Source organism: Suncus etruscus, chromosome 6, assembly GCF_024139225.1.
Source record: "Suncus etruscus isolate mSunEtr1 chromosome 6, mSunEtr1.pri.cur, whole genome shotgun sequence".
Taxonomy (NCBI): domain Eukaryota; kingdom Metazoa; phylum Chordata; class Mammalia; order Eulipotyphla; family Soricidae; genus Suncus; species Suncus etruscus.
This window is the reverse complement of record NC_064853.1, coordinates 35,582,722-35,610,461: the sequence shown is the minus strand read 5'-3', so window position 1 is coordinate 35,610,461 and position 27,740 is coordinate 35,582,722. Positions and strand designations below refer to the sequence as shown.

The 27,740-nt window shown below is 39.5% G+C and overlaps 1 protein-coding gene and 1 pseudogene across 2 annotated transcripts in view; one reads left to right on the top strand and one right to left on the bottom strand.

Moving 5' to 3' along the window:
* Positions 1 to 27,740, bottom strand: part of FOXJ3 (forkhead box J3) — a 127,552-nt gene that overhangs the window by 47,293 nt on the left and 52,519 nt on the right. For both annotated transcript variants that reach the window (XM_049774760.1, XM_049774761.1), the window contains 2 exons: positions 19,154 to 19,228; positions 3,696 to 3,779 (listed from right to left, as the gene is read on the bottom strand). In XM_049774760.1, the coding sequence (XP_049630717.1) occupies positions 3,696 to 3,779; positions 19,154 to 19,228 (159 nt within the window). The remainder of the gene's footprint in view (positions 1 to 3,695; positions 3,780 to 19,153; positions 19,229 to 27,740) is intronic.
* Positions 12,190 to 17,377, top strand: LOC126010883 (ornithine decarboxylase-like; annotated as a pseudogene).

Below are 27,740 nucleotides of genomic sequence, written 5' to 3'. Positions count from 1 at the left end.
GCTCCTTCACTATTTGCATAGATGTTATACAATAGACTTTTGTGTCTTGATTCTATAGCCTGCTATTCCACTGTACTGGCTTGATGTTTCTAAAGTTGTTTAATGGGATCCATAAGGTCCTCTACATATATTATCATGTCATTTGCAAAGACAGACATTTTGGCTTCTTTTCCCAATAGGATCCACTTGTCTTCTTTTTCTTGTCTAATCACTTCTGCTAGGACTTCCAGTACTATATTGAGAAAAAGTAGGGGAAATGGACATCCTTGCCTTGTTCATGATCTCAAAGGGAAAGTTTCTGGTTTTTACCCATTAAGTATAATAATAGCTATGGGATTTTTTTTGTGCATGACCATTACTAACTTGAAGTTCCCTTTTATCCCTATCTTGTTGAAGACTTTTTTTAAAACATAAATGGACGCTAGGTTTTGTCAAAAGTTTTCTCTGTTTGGCTGATAAAATGATAGTATCTTTACTTTTTCTTTTTTTGTTTTTTTTTTTTTAGGCCACTCCCGTTTGACGCTCAGGGGTTACTCCTGGCTATACGCGCAGAAATCAAACCATGGTCCGTCCTAGGCTAGCGCTTGCAAGGCAGACACCTCTAATGCCACCTCTCTAGCCCCTGTATCTTTACTTTTATTGATATGGCATATTAAATGGTTTGCAGATGTTGAACCATCCTTGCATCCCTGGTATGAATCCCACTTGGTGTATGATCTTGGTGTATTAATTTTCTGATATGCTATTGGATGTTTCACAAAATTTTGTTGAGGATTTTTACATAAATGTTCATCAGTGTAATTGGTCTGAAAATTTCCCTTTTAGTAATAGCTTTATCTGTTCTAGGTAATAGTTTTATGTTGGCTGATTCACAGAAGCAATTTGAAAGATTTTTGTTTCTCCAAAAGTCTGAAAGTCCTTTAAAAGTATAGGTAACAAGTATTTGAAGATTTGATAAAACTCATCAGTGAACCTGCCAGGATCAAAACTTTTGACCTTAAAGAGAGTTTTAGTTACTATTTCAATTATCTGTAATTGATTTGTTCAGATTTTCTACCTCCTAGTGGTCAGTTTTGGGAGAGACTATGCTTCTACGAATTCTTACATTTCTTTCAGATCCAAGAATCAACTCTTGGTTTCAGTAACCCCCTGTATTTTATTTTAAAAAGCAGAAGTAGTTGAGCAGACTGAAGGTCATTTCTTCTCAAACCATTACATTTAAATTCATCAACATCTGTCTTAAAATTATCTACCAGGAAAAAAAAAATCATTATTAAAATATTTATTTATTCTAAAAAAACAGTTCTATACCAGGGAATAGAGGAGTTGTTCAATGCACTGTATGCATATTTTGCATAAGGCCATAAATTGATCCACATACGTTGCACATGGAAGTCATGATTAGATCCCTAACACTAGATGGTCCCCACCACCACCCCAAGCACACAATAAGCACTACAGAGTATGGCTCAAACTCCCACAGTACACCACCAAAAAGAAAAAATTCCATGCTTCTTTTTCTTAAAGTTAAGCTTTCGTTTGTATGAAACCAAAAATTCATCTATTCTTAATTCTATATAGCTTGTCAAATAAAGTAAAAAATTCTTTTTGCTCATTTCCAAAATTTGCTATTCTTGAGGCCAGAGAGATAGTACAGAGATAAGGCATTTGCCCTGCATGCAACTGATCCAGGACAGACAGTGGTTCGAATCCCGGCATCCCATATAGTCCCCTATGCCTGACAGGGGCGATTTCTGAGTGCAGAACCAGGAGTAACCCCTGAGTACCGCTGGGTGTGACCCAAAACCCAAAACCCACATAAAACCCCAAAATTAAAATTTGCTATTCTTTATGCACTCACCCAATCCCAACTTATTTCTTTTCTTTGAGTTTGAGAAATATATCTCTCTACCACCAAGTGATCAGAGAACAATTATATTTAATATATCATATTAAACAATACAATTATTAATACTTATTGTTAAAAGATTAGTTATTTATATATGTTGATTCCGTTTCCTTAATCATATCTCATTCCCTTTGTCCAGATTTATTCATCAAACATTTACTAATATATTATAAAATATGAGAAAAAAAAGTAACTAAAGAAGTAATTTAAGGTATCTTCTCTGGGGCCCAGAGAGATAGCACAGTGGCGTTTGCCTTGCAAGTAGCCGATCCAGGACCAAAGGTGGTTGGTTTGAATCCCGGTGTCCCATATGGTCACCCATGCCTGCCAGGAGCTATTTCTGAGCAGACAGCCAGAAGTAACCCCTGAGCACCGCCGGGTGTGGCCCAAAAACAAACAAAAAACAAACAAAAAGATATCTTCTCTGCCCTTAATAAAGGGATCAAGGAAACAAAAACAATCTCTATAAATATAAAAAATACTATAAAAATAATTTTTATAAATTCCTCAAGAATACAACTGAGGTAGTTGGAGATATAGTACTGGAGTGGTGCTTGTTTTGCATGTGGCAGATCCCATTTTGATTCCTGGCACTGCTAATGAGCACTGCCAGAAGCACCCCTCAGCACAGAACCAGGAGTAGCCCCTGCTAGGTATGACCCAAGCCCCCTCCCCCAAAATAAAGCACATAAAGAAAATATTTTAAAACGTCCTTACAATTTTAAATAGGTCTCAGGGTTATATGGTTGTATGCTGTTGAGACATGAAAATATACAGGAAAAACTGAAGAATAAAGTTAATGTTCCATCATATTTTGAATGCTGACTAAAAATGCATTAAAATAAACAATTTAGGATATTAACTATGATTGCTTTCTTTCTTGCAAATAAAATTTAACCTGAAGTTTATAAGCAAGAATCATCTTAAAATCAAACTCACACTTAAGAGATATGTGTGTTTACATAAAAAATACTGTTACAAGGCTGGAAAAATAAAATATATAGACAATAAAAAAAATTCAATATATTCATATTACCTAAAAGAGGGTTTTTATTTTATAAAAGTAGTAGTACTTGTGCAGAGAAAAAAATACCAAGTTAAAATTAAGAAACCTTGATTCATGTCCCAGACAATAGTTGAACCCTAATTATGCATATACACACACAAACTTCTACTTAATTTACTCAAATTGTTCGCCATAAAGATAAAATATTAGGGGCCGGGCGGTGGCGCTAGAGGTAAGGTGCCTGCCTTACCTGTGCTAGCCTTGGACGGACCGCGGTTCGATCCCCCGGCGTCCCATATGGTCCCCCAAGCCAGGAGCGACTTCTGAGCACATAGCCAGGAGTAACCCCTGAGCATCACCGGGTGTGGCCCAAAAAACAAAACAAAACAAAACAAAACAAAAAGATAAAATATTAAACCTGAAAAGTGGGCCCGGAGAGATAGCACAGCGGCGTTTGCCTTGCAAGCAGCCGATCCAGGACCAAAGGTGGTTGGTTCGAATCCCGGTGTCCCATATGGTCCCCCGTGCCTGCCAGGAGCTATTTCTGAGCAGACAGCCAGGCGTAACCCCTGAGCACCGCTGGGTGTGGCCCAAAAAGACAAAAAAAAAAAAAAAAAAAAAGAAAAAACCTGAAAAGTATTCTGAAAAAAACAGAAAATTCAATATGAATGAAACATTGATCTCATTAGTTATACTTCTTATAATGGAAATGATACCTTAAGATCTAAAATTAAAAGAAAATAACTCCATTACACTGAAATTCTGAGAAAGAACATTTACCCGTTCTACAGATCGTGCTCTCTTCTTTGGCCGAGTAGGCAGTGCATCTTCTTTAGGATTGGTATCTATTGCCCAATAGGACCCCTGGAGGTAAAATAAAAAGGAAATTAAATTAACAATATAGCACATAAAAATAGACTTTTATAAACCTCTACTTTAAAATGCATTTTCAGATACCACTGAACAAGTAGTATGAGAAGAAACTTTAGGATAAAAGTGAAGTCTAAACAAAAGTTCATTTATGACTTAATAATAAAGTAGAAAATAAAAATCTTAAACCCACACAAAGGTATTCAGGGACTATATGCTTGCAGGTCATGTAGGCTGTGATGACTATCAAACCAGGCCTCCTACATACAAAGCATGTGCTCAGCACACTGTAGATTTCCATATGAGGCAACAAATTCACTTCTGAGTAGCCAAAAGAAGTCCAAGCAGGAGCTAGATCAGATATTTATACATTCATTTCATAACAACATTATTCATCACAGGTAAGATGTAAAAACTACCAACATATCTACCAATAAAAGAATAGGTAACATTGTATATGTTACTAATATATATATATATATATATATATATATTAACATTGGAATGCTATTCAGTCTTAAAAAGAAAGGGAAAATCTGACATATGATTCAAAATATTAACCAATCTTGACAAGTTAAGTGAAATGAATCAGTCTAAAAAGGATATGCACTGTGTGGCTCCACTTACTTGAGGTCCTAGTCAAAATAAAAAAGACAAAAAGTAGAGTGTTGGCTGCTAGGAGCTGGGAAGGGAAAAAAACCAATCAGGTGTTTTTATATTTTTTAACTAAATTTTTTTAATTGAAGTAGCTTACAGTAGCACTATACAAAAATAGCAAAATTTTAATGAATATTTATTCCCCAAAGTCCCACTTAGTTACATTTAAAAAGCAGTTACAGGACCTAGATGTGGTTCTGTGGTAGAGTACTTGCCTTGCATGTCCCTAAGCACCAAGGTGAGTGACCCACCTGCACATTCAGGTGCAGCCACCACCACCCCATAAAAGGTAAAAATAATAAGTTATATTTGTTCTTTCTTTTTAAAGAGCATTTCTTACTCCTGGTTCTTCATCTGGGGATCATGTCTCACAAGAATTTGGAAGCCCAAATGAGATGCTGGGATAAAGCTAGGGATCAAACTAGGGTTAAATGGACTCAACTCAAGTGCCTAACCCCTGTACTATCATTTCCAGCCCCTAGTATAGTAACTATAAAAACAATATACTCATCAAAAGACAAATATTTATATGAATGAATAGGATGAAAAGAAAATAGTAAGAAAAAGAATACTGGGCCGGGCGGTGGCGCTAAAGGTAAGGTGCCTGCCTTGCCTGCGCTAACCTTGGACGGACCGCGGTTCGATCCCCCGGTGTCCCATATGGTCCCCCAAGCCAGGAGCAACTTCTGAGCACATAGCCAGGAGTAACCCCTGAGCATTATCGGGTGTGGCCCAAAAACCAAAAAAAAAAAAAAAAAAAAAAAAAAAAAGAAAAAGAATACTATGAAACTGAATAAGATGCTTGTGGGGAGTTTCTTGTAGTTAGAAAGGAAATTAAGACTTGCATGTATTGATCTAGGTTGGAATGTGGACGAAGAAGAGAGACCATAGGGCCTATGTTAATATCAGACAAAGTAGGACCGGAGAGATAGCATGGAGGTAAGGCATTTGCCTTGCATGCAAAAGGACGGTGGTTCGAATCCCAGCATCCCAGGAGCGATTTCTGAGTGTAGAGCCAGGAGTAACCCCTGAGTGCTGCTGGGTGTGACCCCCCCCCAAATAATAATATCAGACAAAGTAGGTTTCAATACATTTTTGTTTTTGTTGTTTTCTTTTAAAAAACACCACACCCAAAGGTTCTGGAATGTTTGCCTTACATGCTGCCAACCTGGATTCAATTCCTAGCACTACATATGGTCTCTGCCTGAAGTGATCTCTGAAAACAGAGCCAGTAGTAAGCTCTGAACACAGCCACGTGTGTTCCCCATCTCTCAACAAAAAAACCTAAAATGTCTTTCTCATCATTAGTATTTATCACTTAAGTAAAGGTCATTATAATTATTCAATAATTTACATTTAAGTAAAACTTTGTCAAAACAAAAGCACCCTGCTCTAGCAAATACCAAGGTGATATTTAACAGTCTATAGAACTAAAATAGCCTAATAAAAATGCCATGATCTCATTAAATACAAATAAAACCATGATGTTAAAACAGCCTTTCTTACAACCATTTCAAACTGTCAAATCCATGGTTTTTATATCCTTAATCCTGCTCAGGAATAAGTGTTCACTGGTAAAGTTCATTACCTTCCAATATTCTTTGCTCTTCCCAATACATATACCATGTCAGTAATCCCAGACTTAATACTGTTATCCTAAAAGTCCCTGGATTTTCCTGGCTTCAAGTCATGTTTCAATCGGTTGTTTTTCTTCCTCTCAGTTTAGATTGGCAATCCAGTCAGAAAGGGTTTTGTTTTTCCTAACATCTAAGATACTGTTCCAAGAAATAGCATTTGCACAAACCATAGTTAGACTGAATGACTTTATTACTACTGAGTTTCTGTCTGAGAAACTAACATATGTTCTCTAACATAATGAAGAGTAATGTTCCCTTCATTCCGAAGAAGCTACTAATTTGGACAGCAGGTTAAAGAGCCACTGTACTCAGACCACGAACATAGGCTATAAAGGATCAAAAATGCAGGAAGCACTGGAAGGCATATTAGCTGGTGGAATGAATATATGAGCAAAAACTATTATAAATTCCAGCTCAGGTCCAGGAGCATCTTTGTCAAACAATTCAGACTTCTATTACTTTTAAATATATTGGTTCCATATGAAGCTAAATGTTATACTTGAAAGATCATTAAAAGTTTAATAATTGGGGCCAGAGTGATAGCATACAGATGAGGTGTTTGCTTTGCATGCAGAAGGACGGTGGTTCGATCCCGGCATCCCATATGGTCCCCTGAGCCTGTCAGGAGCAATTTCTGAGCGTAGAGCCAGGAGTAACCCCTGAGTGGTGCTGGGTGTGACCCCTCAAAAAAAAAAAAGTTTAATAATTGGGTTAATCATAAATCATATTTAGTTTAAGGTTCCTCTAAAAAATTAACATTAACATGTGCTCTGTTCAGTGATCAATATAATTGGTCAGTATCTTTTTAATCACCAGTATCTTAGAAATTATTTTAGAATACCTTTTAGAAATTACTTTTTGTTTTATTTTGTTATTTTTTTTGGGGGGGGGGTCACACCCAGCAGCACTCAGGGGTTACTCCTGGCTCCCACCCTCAGAAATCGCTCCTGGCAGGCTCGGGGGACTATTTGGGATGCTGGGATTCGAACCACCGTCCTTCTGCATGCAAGGCAATTGCCTTACCTCCATGCTATCTCTCCATCCCCTAGAAATTACTCTTCTTAAGCTAGAAATAGTTTTATTGTAATGATGAATTCCCATAAAATAGTTCAACTATATTTAAAACAGATATCAAAAAGCTACTTCATAGGCTATTTTATAATTAGGTAAACTCAGTATTTTTTTTAAATATATAAATCTTTATTTAAGCACCATGATTACAAGCATGTTCGTAGTTGGGTTTCAGTCATAAACAGAATACCCCCTTCACCAGTACAACATTCGTACCAACAATGACCCTCCTCCCCACCCCTGCCTGTATTCGAGACAGGCATTCTACTTCTCTCATTCTTTAGCACTGTTACTGTAGTTATTTCCCTAACAGTGTTCACCATTCTTTGTGGTGAGCTTCAAATTGTGATCAAATCGTCCCTTCCAGCCCTTAACTCTATTGTCTCTGGGCCATATTACGGTAGTCTTTCATTTTTCTTAAAATCCATAGATGAGTGAAACTATTCTGTGTCTATCTCTCTCCCTCTGACCTATTTCACTCAGCATAACAGATTCCACATACATCCATGTATAGAAAATTTTCATGACTTCATCTTTCCTGATGGCTGCATAATATTCCATTGTTTATATGTAACACATTTTCTTTTAGCCATTCATCTGTTGAAGGGCATCTTGGGTGTTTCCAGAGAATCCTGGCACAAGTCTAATTTTTGAGTAAACACAAAAGAATCATCATCAAATGAGTTACAAAGGCAATAACCCTTATACTCAACAAATAGTAATTATACTGACAGATTTATATCTTGGAATATGTGAAAGTTAATAGAACTGCTGGTATTTCAGAAGAACATGCTGGATCACAAATGTACTATACTAATCAAAAACAAGCTAGGCTCAAAAGGCCACCTATTTTATAAGTCCTGTTTATAAGAATTTCTGGAAAATATTAAGAACAGAAATAGGTCACTAGTTGACAACATCTAGGATAAAGGCTGACAAAGAGAGCATTTTTTATATCTAGATCATAGCAATGGTTACATTATATTTACTGTCAAGACAACATTACAAGCCAAACAGAATTTTTATATATGTGTGCATTCTGAGTTCTAATAAGAGATCAAATATAGAATTTATACTAAATGCATATAATTTCAATTAATTACTTATATTAATAACACAATTTAATTAATGAACAAAATATTAATTTTAAAGCCTTTATATCTAGAAAAGAAGTCAACAAGATGTTATTCTCAATCCTTGGTTTTGGGATAGTGTTGTGAGTACATTTTGTGGCAAACCCAGAGGTGCTCAGGGATCACTCCTAATAAGGCTGACTATGTTCGGTGCTGGGGATCAAATTCGGGTCAGCAAATACCTGCCCACTGTACTGCCTTTCCAGCCCCCACCAATGCTTAAGAGTAGTATAGAGCAGGGCCGGAGCAGTGGTGCAAGCAGTAGGGTGTTTGCCTTGCACATGCTAACCTAGGACAGACTGCGGTTCGATCCCTCATATGGTCCCCCAAGGCAGGGGTAAATTCTGAACACATAGCCAGGAGTAAATCCCTGAGTGTCACTGGGTGTAGCCCCCCCCCCCCCCAAAAAAAATGGTAGTATAGAGAATATTACATTTTCACATAAAGGTAGCTACAACTAAATCACATTCACTATCAAAATTTCTAGGCTGAAATGCACTTCTACTTCTCAGTGAATCATAAGTTTGGTTTTTAATTTAATTTTTCAAATTTTCTCTGAAAGCCTGCTTCCTGAGCTTCCTAAGCAGCTGGTTTGTTCATTGAACTGTTCCACATTAATAAACCACCCCTGGGGCCGGAGAGATAGCATGTAGGTAGGGCTTTTGCCTTGCATGCAGAAGGACAGTGGTTCGAATCCTGGTATTCCATATGGTCCCCTGAGCCTGCCAGGAGCGATTTCTGAGTGTAGAGCCAGGAGTAACTGCTGAGCACTGCTGGTGTGACCAAAAAATGAACAAAAACAAAAATAAATAAATAAACCACCCCTGCATTAACATGCAACCACCACTGATACCTATACCTATTTCTTCACTTGTATTTATACCCCATATTGACAATTTACAATTATTCCTTTAATTCCTCACTTTATCTTAATTTTATTCTAATGAATTTTGTTCTAAACTAAATTTGGGGTTCTTACTCTGGATTAAAATCATGAAAATAAGTGACATTATCTATCCCTGAAGTGCTTTAAACAGGGCAAATTAACGTATCCTTTGTAAACTCAGAATTTTTCTCATTCCAAGTAATTATTATTTCTTTACTTTTGCCCAACTAAACTTTTCTTTTTTTGGTTTTTGGGCCATACCCAGTGATGCTCAGGGATTACTCCTGGCTATGTGCTCAGAAATCGTCCCTGGCAGGCTTGGGGGCCCATATGGGATGTGAGGAGATTGAACTGTGCTCCATCCTGGGTCAGCCAGGGCATGCAAGGCAAACTCCCTACCACTGTTCCATTGCTCTGGCCCAACTATTGCTTTTCTTTCAACGTTTTTCTTTTTAAATAATTTCTTTATTTAAGCACCGTGGTCAGAAAAATATTTATAATTGATTTCAGTCCTTTTTCCTTTTCAAGTCTCCTTCAGATAACAAGCAAAGGGGAATGAACTTAAAACCTGGAATGAAAAGTGTGCATAGGTATCCTTTTGATTTCTTTTTTTTGTTTGTTTGTTTTTTGTTTTTCGGGTCACACCCATTTGATGCTCAGGGGTTACTCCTGGCTAAGCACTCAGAAATTGCCCCTGGCTTGGGGGGACCATATGGGATGCAGGGGGATCGAACCACGGTCCTTCCTTGGCTAGCGCTTGCAAGGCAAACACCTTACCTCTATCGCCACCTCGCCGGCCCCATCCTTCTGATTTTTTAAGTTTTCAGCACTGTATGGCATTTTACTCTGATTAATTACCGGGATTTTCAGTCAGAAGATTTTATTTTTAACTAGTCTAACTCTTACACTCCTCAAGTGGTCCTGCAAATAAACAATATATTTTAAGTCTTTTTTTTTTAACCTTCATTTAAACACCGTGATTACAACATGACTGTAGTTGGGTTTTAGTCACAAAAAGAACACCCCCCTTCACCAGTGCAACATTTCCACCACCAATGCACCCCATAACCCTCCACCCACACCCTCTGCCTGTATTCGAGACAGGCATTCTACTTCTCTCACTCATTAACATTGTCATGGTAGTTGTTAGTGCTCTAACTACACTCACCCCTCCTTGAGGTGAGATTCTTATTGTGAGAACTTTATGTTTTTCTAATAGTGCCAGAGTAAATAAACAAATGGGCAAGGAAAACTGCAAAGCCAGCATTCATTTATTTGGTAGAAGCTCTAGATCTATTGCACCATGGACAATTAAGAAGAGTTAATTGTGTTTGATCCAAAGTTAGCCTGAAATTTTTTGACTCTCAAGAAATGTTGAAATATTAAGCTATTGGGGCTGGAGTGATAGAACTGTGGTAGGATGTTTGCCTTGCATGCAGCCAACCTGGGACAGACCTGGGTTCGATCTCCGGCATCCTATATGGTCCCCGAGCTTGCCAAAGAAAGATTTTTGAACGCAGAGCCAGGAATACCCCTGAGCACTGCCGAATACCCCCCCCCCAAAAACAAAAGTATAAATAAATTCTAAAAGAAGCCTTACCGTTGTGCTATCCCTCCAGCCCCCAAACACTATTGTTAAAGTCAAAGCATAACCAAGTATAATTAAATATAGTTGATGCTAGTGTGAAGCTCTCAAAAATATTAAAAACTAGGCAACTGGGACCAGAGCGGTGGCGCAAGTGGTAAGGTGTCAGCCTTGCCCGTGCTAGCCAAGGACGGACCACGGTTCAATCCCTTGGCATCCCATATGGTCCCCCAAGCCAGGAGCTATTTCTGAGCACATAGCCAGGAATAACCCCTGAGCTTTACCAGGTGTTCCCCCCCCCCCCAATAAAACCAAACAAAAAAACTAGGCAATATTTACAGGGTAAGAAGATAAAAATTGAAATTTAAAAAAAATATATATATATTTTTGCTTTTAGACTTCTGTAGGGCTGGGAAGCTAGTTAATGTGAGGGCAAATGTTTAGCATTTGCAAGGTTCTGCTTCTAATCCTTAACTCTACACAGCCCTCAGAGCTCTGCTGGGGATGGACCAGGTGGCCACTGAATATCAGACCACCAGACTCAAATAGCATGCAAATGCACACACACTGCTTCCTTAACAGGCACATTTTTAAGTTTGGTAGTTGACATTTTGACACTCATTTTCACTGTTGTTAATGCTACAAATGGGATATTTAGTTATGCCGGACCTTTATACCACCAGTATATTTGGATCCTGTTGGAGTAACCAGTTCTTTATTCAATTTTTTTTTTTTTTTTTTTGCATGTGCTTGTCTCTCCTGGAGAGGAAGTACCTCTGGATTGGCCTCCCCACTATCTATTCTCCACCTGTGGGGTGGTCCTACTCTTCCTATTAATAAAGACTTTGGGTCAGAGAGACTTCTGGTTTCCGTCCCACAGATAGGCTGTCTGCTTGCCAGTATCCTTTCCCTGCTTACAGATAGCTGTGGTGGTAGTTCCTGAACCTGTTTTATCTTCCTAACCTGTGTGCATTGTTTCCTATATCAACATTGTTTCCAGATCATTGTTCTGCAATCCTGGGGATTGGGGTATGAGGCTTCCACTACAGGATCCCCTTGATCCATGATCCCCATTACTTCCAATTTTTCTCTTCACCCTCTTTCCCACCATCACTTTCTTTCCTTCTCTGCCCTTCTCTTTATACTGTTGAACCAAGGGTGTTCTAGTAATCCCTCACTTTCAAATACTGCCTGCATTCCCTTGTCCGATTATACTGCATACCACTTAAAAGTGAGATCATCTTGTTTTTGGCCTTCTCAGTGGGAACCCTACCTGCAACCACCACTGCAGGTGGCCCCCTGTTAAAAGAAATCTGTGCCAGCTTCTTGCTTATAAAAGCATATATCCACCTTAAGCCAAGTTTTTGTTTCGTTTCATTTTGGGGCCACACCCAGCATTACTCAGGCAGGTTACTCCTGGAAGGCTCAGATGAAGATGCAGAGGACCATCGTCATCCACTGTGACTACCTGTACTACATCCACAAGTACAACCGCTTTAAGAAGTGCCACAAGTACATGTCCCTGCACCTGTCACCCTGCTTCAGGGATGTGCAGATAGGCGACATTGTCACCATGGGTGAGTGCCGGCCTCTCAGCAAGACCATCCGCTCAAAATCACCAAGACTGCCAGCACCAAGAAGCAGTTTTAGAAGCTCTAAGCCAGGGCCTGAAAATAAAGAGCTTTTCTATTAAAAAAAAAAAAAATCCAGGAGTTCAAAACAGCAAGACTGTAGCCTAAGAAACAAAATAGGTCAGTGTCCTCAGTCACCTTCGGCCTCAGCTCGGGAGTCACCTCGAACCAGGCCATCGGTCCTTTACGTCAGGAAGGTAGCAGGCTTTTGAGCACAGTGGCAGTGGTGGCATCTTTATAAGCGTGGCCTGTAACGGCTCTGCATGCTAAGAAAAAATTTTCATGCTGCACTATGGCTGAACATTCAACACATAAATGAACATTTCCACGGATGCACACATCTTCACAGAACTGGGATTTCCAGAAAAGCTTGCTTTTGTAAAAAATCTGTCATTTCTTTAAAATTAAATCTTGTTTTCACTGCTGCATTTCAGAGGACCAGGGAGAAACCATGAACATTTTTTAGTAATGAAGAGTATAACTGCCATTTCCTTGATGAAGACTTCACTGCCAAGGACATCCTGCACCCAAAAATTAATTTAGTGTTGCCTTCTGATGACAAGGACACCTATGTCATCAGCCTGGGAGATATTCTAAAGATCTTTCATCTAAGGTGGTTAAAAACTCTTCTTCAAGGAGGGAAACGGGGGACATTGGTGATGAGAATATTGCACGGGTGAAGAGGGGTGTTCTTTATATGACTGAAACCCAACTACAATCATGTCTGTAATCAAGGTGCTTAAGTAAATAAAAAATTATTATAAAAATAATTTTATGTTGTCAAGTGCAATAATAGCAGAACCACACTGAAGACCCTTGCTGCTGTCAGGGCCTGGTTTTATTATGCCAGTAAGAATAAATACAGTTAGTGCAGAGTCTCAGGGTGCCCCCCAAGAGGATTATCTCTGCAAATCCTTCTAAGCAAGTGTCTCAGATTAAGTATGCTGCCTGTAATGGAGTCCAGATGATGACCTTTGACAGTGAAGTTGAGTTGATGAAAGTTGTCAGGGCACAACCAAAGAAAATTGGTTTTGCAGATCACCATTGATGATTCCAAAGCAATCTGTCACCTAAGTGTTAAATTTGGTGCCACACTAAAATCAACAGACTGTTTTTGAAAAAGGCAAAAGAACTGAATATTGATGTCATTAGTCTCAGCTTCCACGTGGGAAGTATGTGTACTAATGCTAGACCTTTGTGCAAGCCATTTCTGATTCACACTGTGCCTTTGACATGGGGGCTGAGATTGGCTTCAACATGCATCTGCTTGATATTGGTGGTAGATTTCCTAGATCTGAGCATGTAAACTTTAAATTTGAAGAGATCACCAATGTAATCAACCCAGCCCTTGACAAGTATTTTTCCTCTGACTCTGAAGAATCAAAGCCTAGCCAGGAAGATATTATGATGCCTCAGCTTTCACACTTGCAGTTAATATCACTGCTAAGAAATTGGTCATAAAGGGACAGGTTCTTATGATGAAGAGTAGTCAAATGAGCAGACCTTTATGTATGATGTGAATGAAGTATAAGGGAATTTAATTGCATCCTTTATGATCAGGCAGACATGAAGCCTCATCTGCAAGAGACCCAAGCCAGATGAGAAGTATTATTATTCCAGCATTTGGGGGTCAATATATGATGGCCTGGATTCTATAGTTGAATGCTGTTATCTGCCCAAGATGCAAGTGGGTGATTAAATGCTCTCTGAAAACATGGGTGCTTACATTATTACTGCTGCTTCAACTTTCAATAGATTCAAGAGGCCTGCTATATACTGTATCAGGCTATATCTACTATATCAGTGATATCAGACCCAAAATGGCAACTCATGCAGTAGATCCAGAACTGGGACTTGCCTTCTGAAGCAGGAGAGCAGGATGTCAGTGCTTTGTGTCCTGTGCACAGGAGAACGGCATGGAGCAGCATGAACCCCCATCTCCACCCAGTTCCCCCACAGCCTGTGTTTCCACAGTATTTATGTGTAGATATGACTCTTATAGCTCTTCATTGTAAGGCTAGCTTGAATGATGTGATATGGGGAACCATTTAACAATCACTGCTAGAATGGGAATGTCTTTGTAAGTAGGGAGGGTTGGTACAGATGCAACAATATGGAAGAATAGGAGATGGGTCACACATCTGTTTTCCTATGGAAAATATTTGAATACTTTTCTATATATGTCTTTTTAATTCACTTCTCAAACATGCTATTAAGGAGTATGCCCCCTCAGCTGCTGAAGCACAAGCATCTGTAGCTTGGGAATTGGCAGGTTGGGGGTTGATGGTGGTGGTGACCTAAAGCTGTGTTGTGACTGGTTTAAAAATAAAGTACCTTGAAATAATTTTTTAAAAAAGAAGCACAACTATAATCAAGAGGAAGAAAACGGAAATCTGTCCCCAAAAAAACAGCAAAGTTACAAATGTAAAGTATCATGTCATCTGCCTTGCATGCACTAGCCTAGGACAGACCGCATTTTTATCTCCCAGCACCCCATAATGCTCCCCCAAGCCAGGACAAATTCTGAGCACATAACCAGGTGTAATGCCTGAGCATCACTGGGTGTGGCCCAAAAACAAAAACAAAAATAAAAAGATAGCTCAAAAGGTTGAAGTGCATGTTTTGTATGAAGGAGACCCAGGTTTCTGCCACCACATGGCCCCTTAAGTACTGCTAGGAGTCACCCCAGAGCACTGAGAAAGGAGTAGCTCCTGAGCATAATAGGTATAACCCAAAAAACAAACAATAGATTTTTAAGTAAAAAAAAAAAAAAAAGTTAAATCCTGGAACTAGAGTGATAGCACAGCAATAGGGTGTTTGCCTTGCATGTGGCCGACCCAGGATGGACCTGGGTTCGATCCCCAGCATCCAGCATGGTCCCCTGAGCCTGCCAGGAGTAATTTCTGAGTGCAGAGCTAAACCAAGTACCGCCAGGTGTGGTCCAAAAAACAAACAAACAAACAATTTAATTAACTGATAAATTAAATCTAGTGGTCAAAGAGACCTCTACTTACCTTGCATGCAGGTAATTCAATTCCCAGCATCACATTTAATTCTGAGGCCCACTCAAAGTGATCCCATACTTCTGGGTGTGGTCCAGAAACAAACAAATAAAACCCTCTTAAAAGGGCTGGAGAGATAGTGCAGCTGATTCGAACAGATGGTGGTTTGAATCCCAGCGTCCCATATGGTCCCCTGTGCCTGCCAGGAGCAACTTCTGAGCATAGAGCCAAGAGTAGCCCCTGAGTGCCATTTGAGTGTGACCACTCCCCCCAAAAAAGGCAAAAAAAAAAAAAAAAAAAAAACCTCTTAAAAATAGTCTTAAATGTAATCCAAATGTATGAGTCCAATTAATTCTAATAGATTAATTAGAACACTTTACCTCATACATTTACTCACTGCACACAGTAAACTGCAAAGATCAAATATTAGGAGGCACAATTCCTTAAGATTTCAATCCCTATTCACAACCTTGGAGAGTACGAATATAGGTTAATGATAAACTGGATCGAAGAACACTATAGTGCATATACTACTCAGCTACAAAAGAAAGAAAACTTGCAGCTTACTGAAACTTGGATAGAACCGCAGAGCATCATGTTAAGAACAAGTGAGAAGAATAAGTGAGAGGGATAAAGACCAAATGACCTTACTCATCTGGGATACACATTAAGAATAAACAAAATAAATGGGAACAGACTTTATCTATTTTGTAGTACTTTGGTAACTGAGGTTACCAAGCAGTGAAGAGAAATGTGGGAAAAAAGAAAAAAACTCTAAGAAACTTAAAGACAATGGTGGGAAGTGTTTAGGTACTTCAGTGGTGATGAGAATGAGTTTGTACCTATAAACCACAGAAAAGACTCGCTGGGAAAGTATAGTCCTCACAGTACCTCACAGTAGGTCTTGGCAATTGGGAATCATAACAAGATAGGCAGTTAAGGAAAAGAAAGCGAAACTATAAATACTGGGGCCAGAGTACAGGAGGTAAGGCGCTTGCCTTTATGCTAATCCTGGTTCAATCCTGGCACTGCACTTAATCCTGAGCACTCAAAACAAACAAAAGCACATAAACGTTGCCATCAACATAACCATGTTACCAAAAAAAGTCATGATGACTATTAATATTATTCAATCTTAATAAGAACTTGATGAGATGAGAAAAGACAGTAAGATAAGAATTATGTATAAATGCTTGCTTTAAAATAGTAACCTCAATGTAACTAACTAGCAAATAACAATATATTCAACAACATTATCTCCTAAATGGTATCTGTCACTATACAAGTTACTCAAACTAAAACACTCAAACTAAAATGTAAACAAAATATAAATGATCCCTTCCCTCCTGATAGATTTTAACTTATGAACAGCGCATAATCAGATGAGTGCAAAAAGAGATTAAGTTAACTTTTTTCCTTTCTAGAAAAGTTATCATAAATTTGACATAGAAAATCCAAAACAGACCAACAAGAACTACTACCATTATAAAATGGTAACTGCAACTAAAATGGGGGGAAAAAAACAACTCAAACAAAGGTATGTGAACACAAAAATGCTTCAGATGTAAAATGCAGCTCAATCTTAAAAAATCTGAAGTAGGGACCAGAGCATTTGCCTTGCATGAGGCTGACCTGAGCTTGATCCTCAGCACCCCATAATAAACTCCTGAACACTCCCAACAGGAATTCCTGAATACAGGCCCAGGAGTAACCCCTGAAACACAGCCAGGTGTGGTCTAAACACCAGCTGCTCCCTACATAAACATGAAGCAGACCAGACAAATAAAGGCATTTATACCTATATATCTGAGAAAAGACATGCTGAGAAACTATAGTTCTCACAGTGGGTCTTGACTGTGGAAAATCATAACAAGATAAGCAGTTAAGGAAAAGATATTTTATGACAAAGAAACATTTTAGGAAACTTTTAAGAAGGGTGCTTAATATGGTTTGACTTATATTTTAGGCTCTTCCAGGGCAGTCGGCCTAAGATCAGATGACAAAAAGTTTAAGCACCCAAATATAAAAATGTGTGCTTGCCACTACACTGCCTCAAAATTCCTAATGTAGGGGGCTGGAGCAGTGGCACAAGCAGTAGGGTGTTTGCCCTGCCACGCTAACCTAGGACAGACCCACAGTTCAATCCCCTGTCGTCTCATGGTCCCCCAAGCCAGGAGTGATTTCTGAGCACATAGCCAGTAGTAACCCAAGCATCACTGGGTGTGGCTCAAAAACCCCCCCCCCAAAAAAAAGTTCCTAATGTAATAATCTTTTTTATTTAAAAATTCATTTTACAATGTTATCGATAATTGAGCATTCAGCCTATAATATTTCAACATAAATCCTACCACCAGTCAACTCCATTGACAGGGTTCCATCCCCCATCCACACCTCCCCACGTAACCCCCTTTGCCTGCCACCTTTACACATTACAAAATTTGGTGGTTGCAGCTTATCTCACACATTTTCAGTGCTGCTGATTCTGTGTTTTGAATATACTCACATCACCACTAAAAAAGTCCTGACCCCCTTTACTTCTTTTCTCACCATCTTCCTTGCCACCATGATCTTTCTTACCTTCTCCTCCCAAAGCTCTGGAATAAAGGGTGATCTAGGCATCCCTCCTTCACAACATATAATTTTTATGACAATCAAATATGGCGCAGCTAAGTACTCTTGAGTTTTAGGAAACAAGAAACTAGTACCAAGTCCAAGCCACATTGCCATCAACATGGATAATGAAATAAGGGAAATCTCTATAGGCAACATATTAAAAATGTAACGATTAACAGAAGATAAAGAGAAAAGAATAGCAGTTAAGAAAACAAAAAAAAAAAATTACTTCCATTTTTCGATTACAAACAGATTGGGGGACGAAGAGATAACACAGCAGTAGGGCATTTACCTTGCACGTGGCCAACCCAGGACAGCCTGGGGTTCAATTCCTGACATCCCATATGGTCCCCCGAGCCCGCCAAGAGCGATTTCTGAGAGCAGAGCCAGGAGTAACCCCAAGTGCCTCCGGGTGTGGCCCAAAAACAAAAACAAACAAACAAACAAAAAAACAGATTGGGGTCAGAGAAGTAGCTAATCACATACTTTGATCGCAGGATGCCTAAGGTTTGTCCCTTAAGTATCATGGAGGGCAGCCAATTGAACAGAGTTTGGAGTAGCCCCAAGCACTGTCAATCTTGCTCCCTTAACTCTCTACAACAAATGAAACAAAGTTACAAATAGATCTGTCTTTCATATGTAACAATAAGCTGGTTCTCCATAACATTTTCAAAACAAACTGTTTAACAGTTAAGGAAAAAAGCCAAACAAGGGCCAGAGAGAATATATAGGCTGTAAGGCACAAGCCTTGCCTAATCTGATTTGAACCTCAGAACCTGTGGTTCCCAGATCACCACCAGGTGTGGAACCATCAGTGTCCCAAATACTACCAGAGTGACTTTGAAGGTCCCCAGCATAGGGTCAAGTATTACTACACAAGGGCACCAGCACTGAACAGCCCACCAGCTGGCCAAGAATTGCCAGGAGAGAGAACATAATACCATTCGGAAGCATCCTCATCAAAAGAAAAAGAAAAAAGAAAAAGAGGGGCCAGAATGATGAGAACTATTTCATAGCCAACAAGTTTTTTAGAATTCTAATTATTTTTCTCGATATAAAAGCACGGCTAATCAAATATGAATCATGGCTGATTCAAATGGCAATAAATGTAACGAGTAATATAATCATTTTAACTTCAGAAAATTAATCCTACCTTTCCAGGGTCATCCTTGGATCGAGGCACTTTAAGGAAACACTTGTTCAGTGACAGATTATGTCGTATGGAATTCTGAAATTAGAAAAAAGAGAAGTGTATAAAGCAACTGCTAACAGTCTGAGAAAGCTACAGTCATGTCAATATACCACTGATGAGAGACTTTACTCACTCATCACTAAACAGATCAAAAACACAGGAAGTAGTAAGGAACTAAGCCTTCAATGAAAAAACGGGAGGAACTGAGATTTAAGACCTCCTATCCTCAAAATGCGGAACACATATTCTTCTCTAGTGCACATTTTAGACGTAGAAAATGCTGGGGCACAATCCAAGTAGCCATAAAGTGTCAAAACAGAAATCATATTGATTAACTTCTCAAACCACAATGCCATGAAGGCAGAAATAAAAAGTGAGTAAAAATTCAAACACTTGAAAACAACACAACTGCAAGTAACTATTGATTCATATGGAAATCAAAGAAGAAATAGCTTCTCAAAACAAATAAGAATAAAGGCACAAATGATCAGAACTTATGAGATACAATGAAAGTAGTGCTGGGGGGGGGGATTCATAACAGTATCAGCCTAGATCAAGAAAGAAGAAAAAGTCCAATCAATGACCTAATCACACAACTGGAGAAGAAACTTTAAAAACAATTAAATTCTACAGTCGGTAGAAGAAAGGAAACTATAAAAATTAGAGCAGAAATTAATGATAGAAAAATCAGGGGCCAGAGAGATAGCCTGGAGGTAAGGTGTTTGCCTTTCATGCAAAAGGCCATTGATTCGAATCCCGGCATCCCATATAGTCCCCCGAGCCTGCCAGGAGCGATTTCTGAGCATAGAGCCAGGAGTAACCCCTGAGCGCTGCCAGGTGTGACGCCCCCCCCCAAAAAAAAAATCAATAAAGTAATACAGCGGTCAGAGAAATAGTACAGCAGGTAGGGTTCTTTCTTTGCACATGACTGACCTAGGGTGGGTCCCCAAGCCTTGTAAGGAATGATCCCTGAGCATAGAACCAGAAATAAATCCTGAGCACACAGCAAGTAAGTTCCAAGAACAAAACAAAGCAAAGCAAAAACAAATCCCCCCCCCCCAAAAAAAAAGCCTTCACATCACAAACAGTTAATGAAATCTAAGATAGATTCTAGATAGATGTATTCTTTAAAAGACAAACCATGCCATGTGATCTTGAGTCACGGTTATTTCCAGAGTTTCTCAGAGATAAAATAGTTTTATTTCTACCCTTACTCCATTAGTAGTAGTTCTCTGCCTATATCCTAGAAAGGTTTTCCTACACTTCCTTAGAAGTAGAAGAGTTTTGTGTTCCATACTACCCTGAATAGTCTTTGCCAAAGTCCTCTGGAGAAGTCTAGGTGTCCATATCTCAAACTTAAAGGTGTAAACCAAACCTTAAGCTTAAGGACAGAAGCAATACAGCAAAGCAGTAGGCTACAAAATCAACACACAAGAATCTGTTGTATTTCTATATACAAATAATGAACTAGAAAAGATAGAGATCTACTTAAAATAATGCACGAAATATCAAAAACCTTGAAATCAACTTAATAAAAGAGGTTAGAGAACTATAGCATGAAAACTGTAAGCCACTTATAAAAGAAATAGAAGAGGACACCAGAATTTAAAATTTTCCATGTTTATGAACTGCAAGAATTATCAATGCCAAAATGTCTATCCTGGGGCCAGAGCCGAGTAGGGCATTTGCCTTGCATGCAGCCAACCCAGGACAGACCTGGATTTGATTTCCAGCATCCCATATGGTCCCAGAGCCTTCCAGAAACTATTTTGGAGCACAGAGAAAGGAGTAACCCGAGTGCCACCAGGAATGGCCCAAAAAACAATACAAACAACAACAACAACAACAACAACAAAAATCTTGGATACTGGACAGTGCCAGATCTGGGGGAAAAGGGTAAGGAGAATGACAGGACAACTATAACTAACAGGAGAAGGAGAACATTCCGTGGAAGTTCTAGAGCACATAGAAGATGCTAAGGGAGGTAACAGTAGGCATCAAACCTGTTAACTGTCAATCAACCAATATTGGAGGAATTGGTTGTACTGGAGATGACATAGGGATGGAGGCAGAGGACATAGAGATGGCACTTCATTGGAGTGGTGTGCAGTAATTTGTACATCAAGACCATAAACTTGAAGGCTATAGTAACTGTGGTGTACCCTAAGACCCACCCATTTCTGGGAGGGGTCTTAACCGGATAATAGGTGTGACCCTACCTGCAAGACCTCCCATTCCTGGGAGGGGTCGGGAAAAAGTTAGATAAGCCTGGGACGAAAGGGATTCGGGCCCTTTTTGCCCTTTTGCCGTTTTCTCTTTTGGCCCGGCTTGGCTTCCTGGCTTTTGAATCTTTGGGCCGCATGGAGCCCAAAGGGAAGATGGCTAACAGGAGATAAGATGCAGGGCTAGCAAAATATAGCTGAATGCTTAAAAGGTTGACATAGGCCACACACCTGTGGTGGCTAGGGCATAAATAAAGATGATTCTTCCTGAAGCCTGCGTGTGAGTGAGTCTTGATTACGCCTACTACCTGGGCCTGGAACTTGCCAGCTGGATGGGGGATGAAGCCACGTGGCTGGGGCCTAAGCACAAAGGCCTCCATCCATCGCCATCGAGCCTCATCGTTAATTATTTTATGCAACAGTAACTCTGCCCAATCAAACTACAATCCTTTAAAAAAGATCCCTGGGGCCAAAGCTTGGGTACAGTAGGTAGGGCACTTGCCATGTGCATGCCTAACTCGGGTTCAATCCCCTGCATTCTATATTGTCCCCCAAGTGTCACCTGAAGTAATCCTGAACTCAGAGGCAGGAGTAACCCCTGAGCACTGCCAGATGTGACCCCCCCAAAAAAAATGTCCATATCAAGCAAGAAGCTAATTTGATTAAGGGGTAGAACACTAAAAAAGCCCCAACCCACCTGAGTCCAAAGATCTAAGTAAAACTGAGGTTACACCAAGACAAGAGAATAAAATTCCCATTTCTATGCCAAAAGTTTTGCAGAAGAGCAGGATGCATGGAAAAAAAGCCACATCTTAGCAAGACTGGCAGAATCAATCAAAATATAAATAGAGGGCCCGGAGAGATGGCACAGCGGCATTTGCCTTGCAAGCAGCCGATCCAGGACCAAAGGTGGTTGGTTCAAATCCCGGTGTCCCATATGGTCCCCCGTGCCTGCCAGGAGCTATTTCTGAGCAGACAGCCAGGAGTAACCCCTGAGCACCGCCGGGTGTGACCCCCAAAACTAATATATATATAAATAGAACTAAGAAAATACTAGAGTACCCAAAAAACCCCACTTCAAACACAAGATTAAGAAAAGCCTTCATGGGGCTGGAGAGATAGCACAGTGTTAAGGCATTTGCTTTAGACACAGAAGGATGGTGGTTCGAATCCCAGCATCCCATATGGTCCCCTGATCATGCCAGGAGCCATTTCTGAGCATAGAGCCAGGAGTAACCCCCTGAGCGCTGCCGGGTATGACCCAAAAACAAAAACAAAAACAAAAAAAAAAAAAAGGAAAAGAAAAGCCTTCACTGGAAAAAAACAAAAGCTTTCATAATTTTTTGCTTTCTTTTTTGGCCACTCCTGGTGGTACTCAAGAGGCTATTCCTGGCACTACACTCAGGAATTATCCCTGGCAGTGTTTGGGAAACCATAAAGGATGCTAAAAATTGAACCCAGGTCAATCATGTGCAAGGAAATGTCCTGCCCTCTGTCCTATCACTCCAGCCCCTAAAAGCTTTTAATATTCTGAAGGCTTAAAAAAAATAAACAGGGGCCGGAGCGATAGCACAGTGGTAGGGCGTTTGCCTAGCAAGCGGCTGACCCAGGACGAACCTTGGTTCGATCCCCAGCATCCCATATGGTCCCCCAAGTCAGGAGCTATTTCTAAGCGCACAGTCAGGAGTAACCCCTAAGAATCACCGGATGTGGCCCAAAAACCAAATAAATAAATGAACAAACAGGGGCCAGAGCAATAGCATAGCAAGTAGGGTATTTGCCTTGCACTCAACCTAACTGAGTTTGATTCCTGGCATCCTATATGGTTCCTTGAGCCTGCCAGAAGTAAATTCTGACTGCAGAACACAACTCCTTAGCACCTACAGATTTGGCCCAAAATCCAAAAACAAAACAAAAAATATACTTCACATTTACCCAACTCTTTTATTCTTCTATATATACCACTTTTGCATTTTTTATTATCTTAAACTCAAGGAATTTAATAGGTTCATTGTTTTTCAGTAAGGTGAATATTATAAATTAATTCTTTTCTCTCTACTTCAATTACAAATTCAATTATGAAAAACTAAAAGTTTTCTAAACTCATGATGTATTCAGAGCTATTTTGAATATATAACTTTCCTTCAGAGCCCTGACACAAAAACAAAAGAGAATTTTACATAAGCATCTGAATTCTAGGAACCAGGGATAAAGCTCAAAAGTATAGGACTTGCCTTGCATGTATGAGGTTCTAAGTTTGATCCCAGGCATGGTACACATATTTAATTCTCTATGAATCCTAAGTACATTTTCTACTCTGGGTGATGTTAGATGGCTCTACCTACCCAGAAGGAAGTTTGAAGCTAGCTTTAGAATCTTTCTTCCATCCTCTCTTCAACAAATTAACTAATTTCATAAGTTGTAACACCTCCCATTTATAAATGGCCCATAAGATGATTTCTTAAAAATGGTCCCATTTATAAGTGGTCCATAAACAAAATAGCCTCTAGCCCCATAAAAAAGGAGAGAAACTGAGCTAAAATAGACCAATTGCCACTTGTTGCAATTTGAAGCATTTAAAAATTTTTGTTTAAAAAATAAAAAGTGATTATGGCAGGGACAGAGCTACAGGGCAATAGATAGGGTGCTTATCTTGCACACAGCCAACCCAGGTTCAGTCACAGCATCTCAAAAGGTCACAAAGTCCACCAGGAGTGACCTCTTAGAGCAGAACCAGTAATAATCCCTGAGCTCTGCTGGTGTGGCCTATAACATTAGTTAATTAATTAATTAATTAAGGCAGGTTCTAGGCACCAGAAATTGGGTATGAAAAATTTAGGATTATGCAATAATCATTAAAAGAAAAATACTAAATAATTATGAAAAGAAAGAGCTGTTTCTATTCACCCAATACCTATTTGATAAAGGGCTAATATCTAAGATATATAAGTTACTAACAGAACTCAACAACAACACCAACAAAAATGTAACCCCATCAAAAAAATGGGGAGAAGAAATGAACAGACATTTCCTTAAAGAAATACAGATGGCCAAAGGCACATAGAAAAATGCTCCACATCACTATTTATCAGGGAGATGCAAATCAAAACAACAATGAGGAACCACCTTATGCCACAGAGACTAGCACACCTCACAAAGAACAAGATCAACCACTGCTGGCATGGATGTGGGGAGAAAGGGACTCTCATTCACTACTGGTGGAAATGCTGTTTAGTCCAGCCTTTCTGGAAAACATGGATATTCTTCAAAAAACTGGAAATTAAGCTCCCATATGATCCAGAACAAAAACTAATATTAAAATGCCCTCTGTGCTCCTATGTTCACTGCAGCACTATTTACAATGCTCAGTACATGGAAACAACCCAGGTGTCTGACAACAGATGAGTGGATAAAGAAACTGTGGTACATCTACACAATGAAATATTATCCAGCTGTTAGGAAGATGAAAGTCATGAAATTTGCCTCTACATGGATGAAAATGGAGACGATTATGAGAGGGTGAGAGATAGACACAGAATAGTCTCAATCATCTGTGGGATGTAAGAAAAATAAAAGACCAGATGGTAATAATACCCAGAAGTGGTAGAGATGAGCGCCATGATATGAAGAGTGGTGAGCACAGAGAAAAAAATACACTAAAAACTACCATGACAATGAGAGAAATGGAATGTCTGCTCCGAAGACAGGTGGTGGGGATGGGAAGCACTGGTGGCAGGAGGTTACACTGGTGAAGGGTAGTGTACATTCAATGACTGAAATAAATCCAACTATGTGTTACCACAGTGCTTAAATAAAGATATTAAAAGAAAAAATAAAGAGCTGTATCGAGGTCGGAAGCGATAGCACAGTGGTACAGTGTTTGCCTTGCACACAGATGACCTGAGATGAACCCAGGTTTGAGCACAGGCATCCCATATGATCCCCTGAGCTTGCTAGGAGCTATTTCTGAGCACAGAGCCAGGAGTAACCCCTGAGCACCACTGGGTGTGGCCCCAAAACAAAACAAAAAAAGAGTTGTTTCATAATTTTAATCATGGAAATATTACAAGTCTTCCTAACACAAAGAACCACCAGATAATCCCTCAGTGGTCTCTTTTAGTTTAAATAGCACTATCAGGCTTCTTAAATGTCCTAATTTCCCTCTTTTCCCACCATTGCGCTCTTCCTTGACTTTGCCTAAGTCCAACTGAAAGGACCTTTCCCTCCAAAAATAATTAAAGCTGCATAAAGAGGGTGTAAAAAATAAAGTTATGGTGGGAAAGGCTTATATAAGCAGGACTTAGCGTCTCATCAAATAGTATTTATTAAGGCTTACCTAAAGAAGCACTGTGCTAAGGCATTAAAAAAAGGGAAGGATGGGCCCGGAGAGATAGCACAGCGGTGTTTGCCTTGCAAGCAGCCGATCCAGGACCAAAGGTGGTTGGTTCGAATCCCGGTGTCCCATATGGTCCCCCGTGCCTGCCAGGAGCTATTTCTGAGCAGACAGTCAGGATTAACTCCTGAGCATCGGCCGGGTGTGGCCCAAAAACCAAAAAAAAAAAAAAAAAGGGGGGGGGGGAGGAAAAACAGCGCTTAAAAATATGTAATAGTAATGGGGCTGGCGAGGTGGCACTAGAGGTAAGGTGTCTGCCTTGCAAGTGCTAGCCAAGGAACAGACCGCGGTTCGATCCCCCGGCATCCCATATGGTCCCCCCAAGCCAGGGGTGATTTCTGAGTGCTTAGCCAGGAGTAACCCCTGAGCATCAAACGGGTGTGGCCCCAAAAACCAAAAAAAAAAAAGGAAGGAAGGAAGGAAGGAAGGAAGGAAGGAAGGAAGGAAGGAAGGAAGGAAGGAAGGAAGGAAGGAAGGAAGGAAGGAAGGAAGGAAGGAAGGAAGAGGAAGGAAGGAGGAAGGAAGGAAGGAAGGAAGGAAGGAAGGAAGAGGAAGGAAGGAAGGAAGGAAGGAAGGAAGGAAGGAAGGAAGAAGGAAAGAAAGAAAGAAAGAAAGAGAAGAAAGAAAGAAAGAAAGAAAGAAAGAAAAGAAAAGAAGAGAAAGAAAGAGAAAGAAAGAAAGAAAGAAAGAAAGAAGAAGAGAAAGAAAGAAGAAAGAAAGAAAGAAAGAAAGAAAGAAAAATATGTAATAGTGATAATCCTCCTCCCCTTACAGTACTTCATTATTAGGCAAGGTACAAAGCATATCAATGATACACAACAAAGCAGGCAAATGGCTAATAAATGTAGTCAAGTGAAAAATATCAAGGCTGTTAAGACAGGAATGCTTTAAGAGAAAGAGAGTAACATCTAATGTGAGACCTACTCTATAAGTCTCCCTCTTCTACATGCATGCACATACACTAATGCCACAAAGCAAATGTACATATGAATATAACACAGGCTGGGAACAAAGGAAGTTGAACTATTTCTTGCATAATAAAAATTAAGTAAATAACTAATCTGATAAGTCTTTTAAAAGGAATTAGATAAGCAATGGGGCTTCTTAAAGAAGTAATTCTTAATTCTAAAGCTGGGACAGAGAAGGGACAGAGAGGCCTGGAGCATCAGTGCCAGAAATGAAGGGGGGGGGGGGGGTGGGGAATCAACAAAAGAAATGAAGCCATATTAGTAGGCACAGAAACCAGCCTGTATATACTGTGAAAACTACAACAAATTTGAGGCATCAAACAGCACAAATTGTTACTAATAAATGACTAAATAAAGGGGAAGAACCAATACCACTTTACAGAAGAATCTAAACTAATACATGTAGAAAATAAGGTAAAAGAGAAAATCACGATGGGTTGGAGAAATAGAAGAGTTAAGGCATTTGCCTTGCATGTGGTTGACCCTATTTCAAATGTCAGTACCACCACATATAATTCCCTAAGCTTAGCCAGGGGGTTGAGCAGAGCCAGAAGTAAGCCCTGAGCACATATGGCTCAAAAACAAAAACAAAGAAAAAAAGAAAACCAACACTTGAAAGGAGTATAAGCTGCAGTGTGATCCATCAATAAATGATAAATGTAATGAGTAAAAGTTTAAGGGAAAGAAAGGTTAGTTATATATTCTAAAAGTATATACCTGAAATATTTTTTCCCAAAACATTTTCTAATCTGCCAAATAATAATTTTAAAGTATAGAATTCTGACATCACCTTAAGCAAAAAATTAAATATTACTAGTAAAAAGACATCATACCACATATCCCTAATATGATGTATCCACTACCTCATTTGTCCCAAATGTACATTAACCCAATCTCATGAAAACATCAGACATACAAAAAGAATTTACAATACCTGACAAGTACTTTTTCAAAAAAAATTTTAT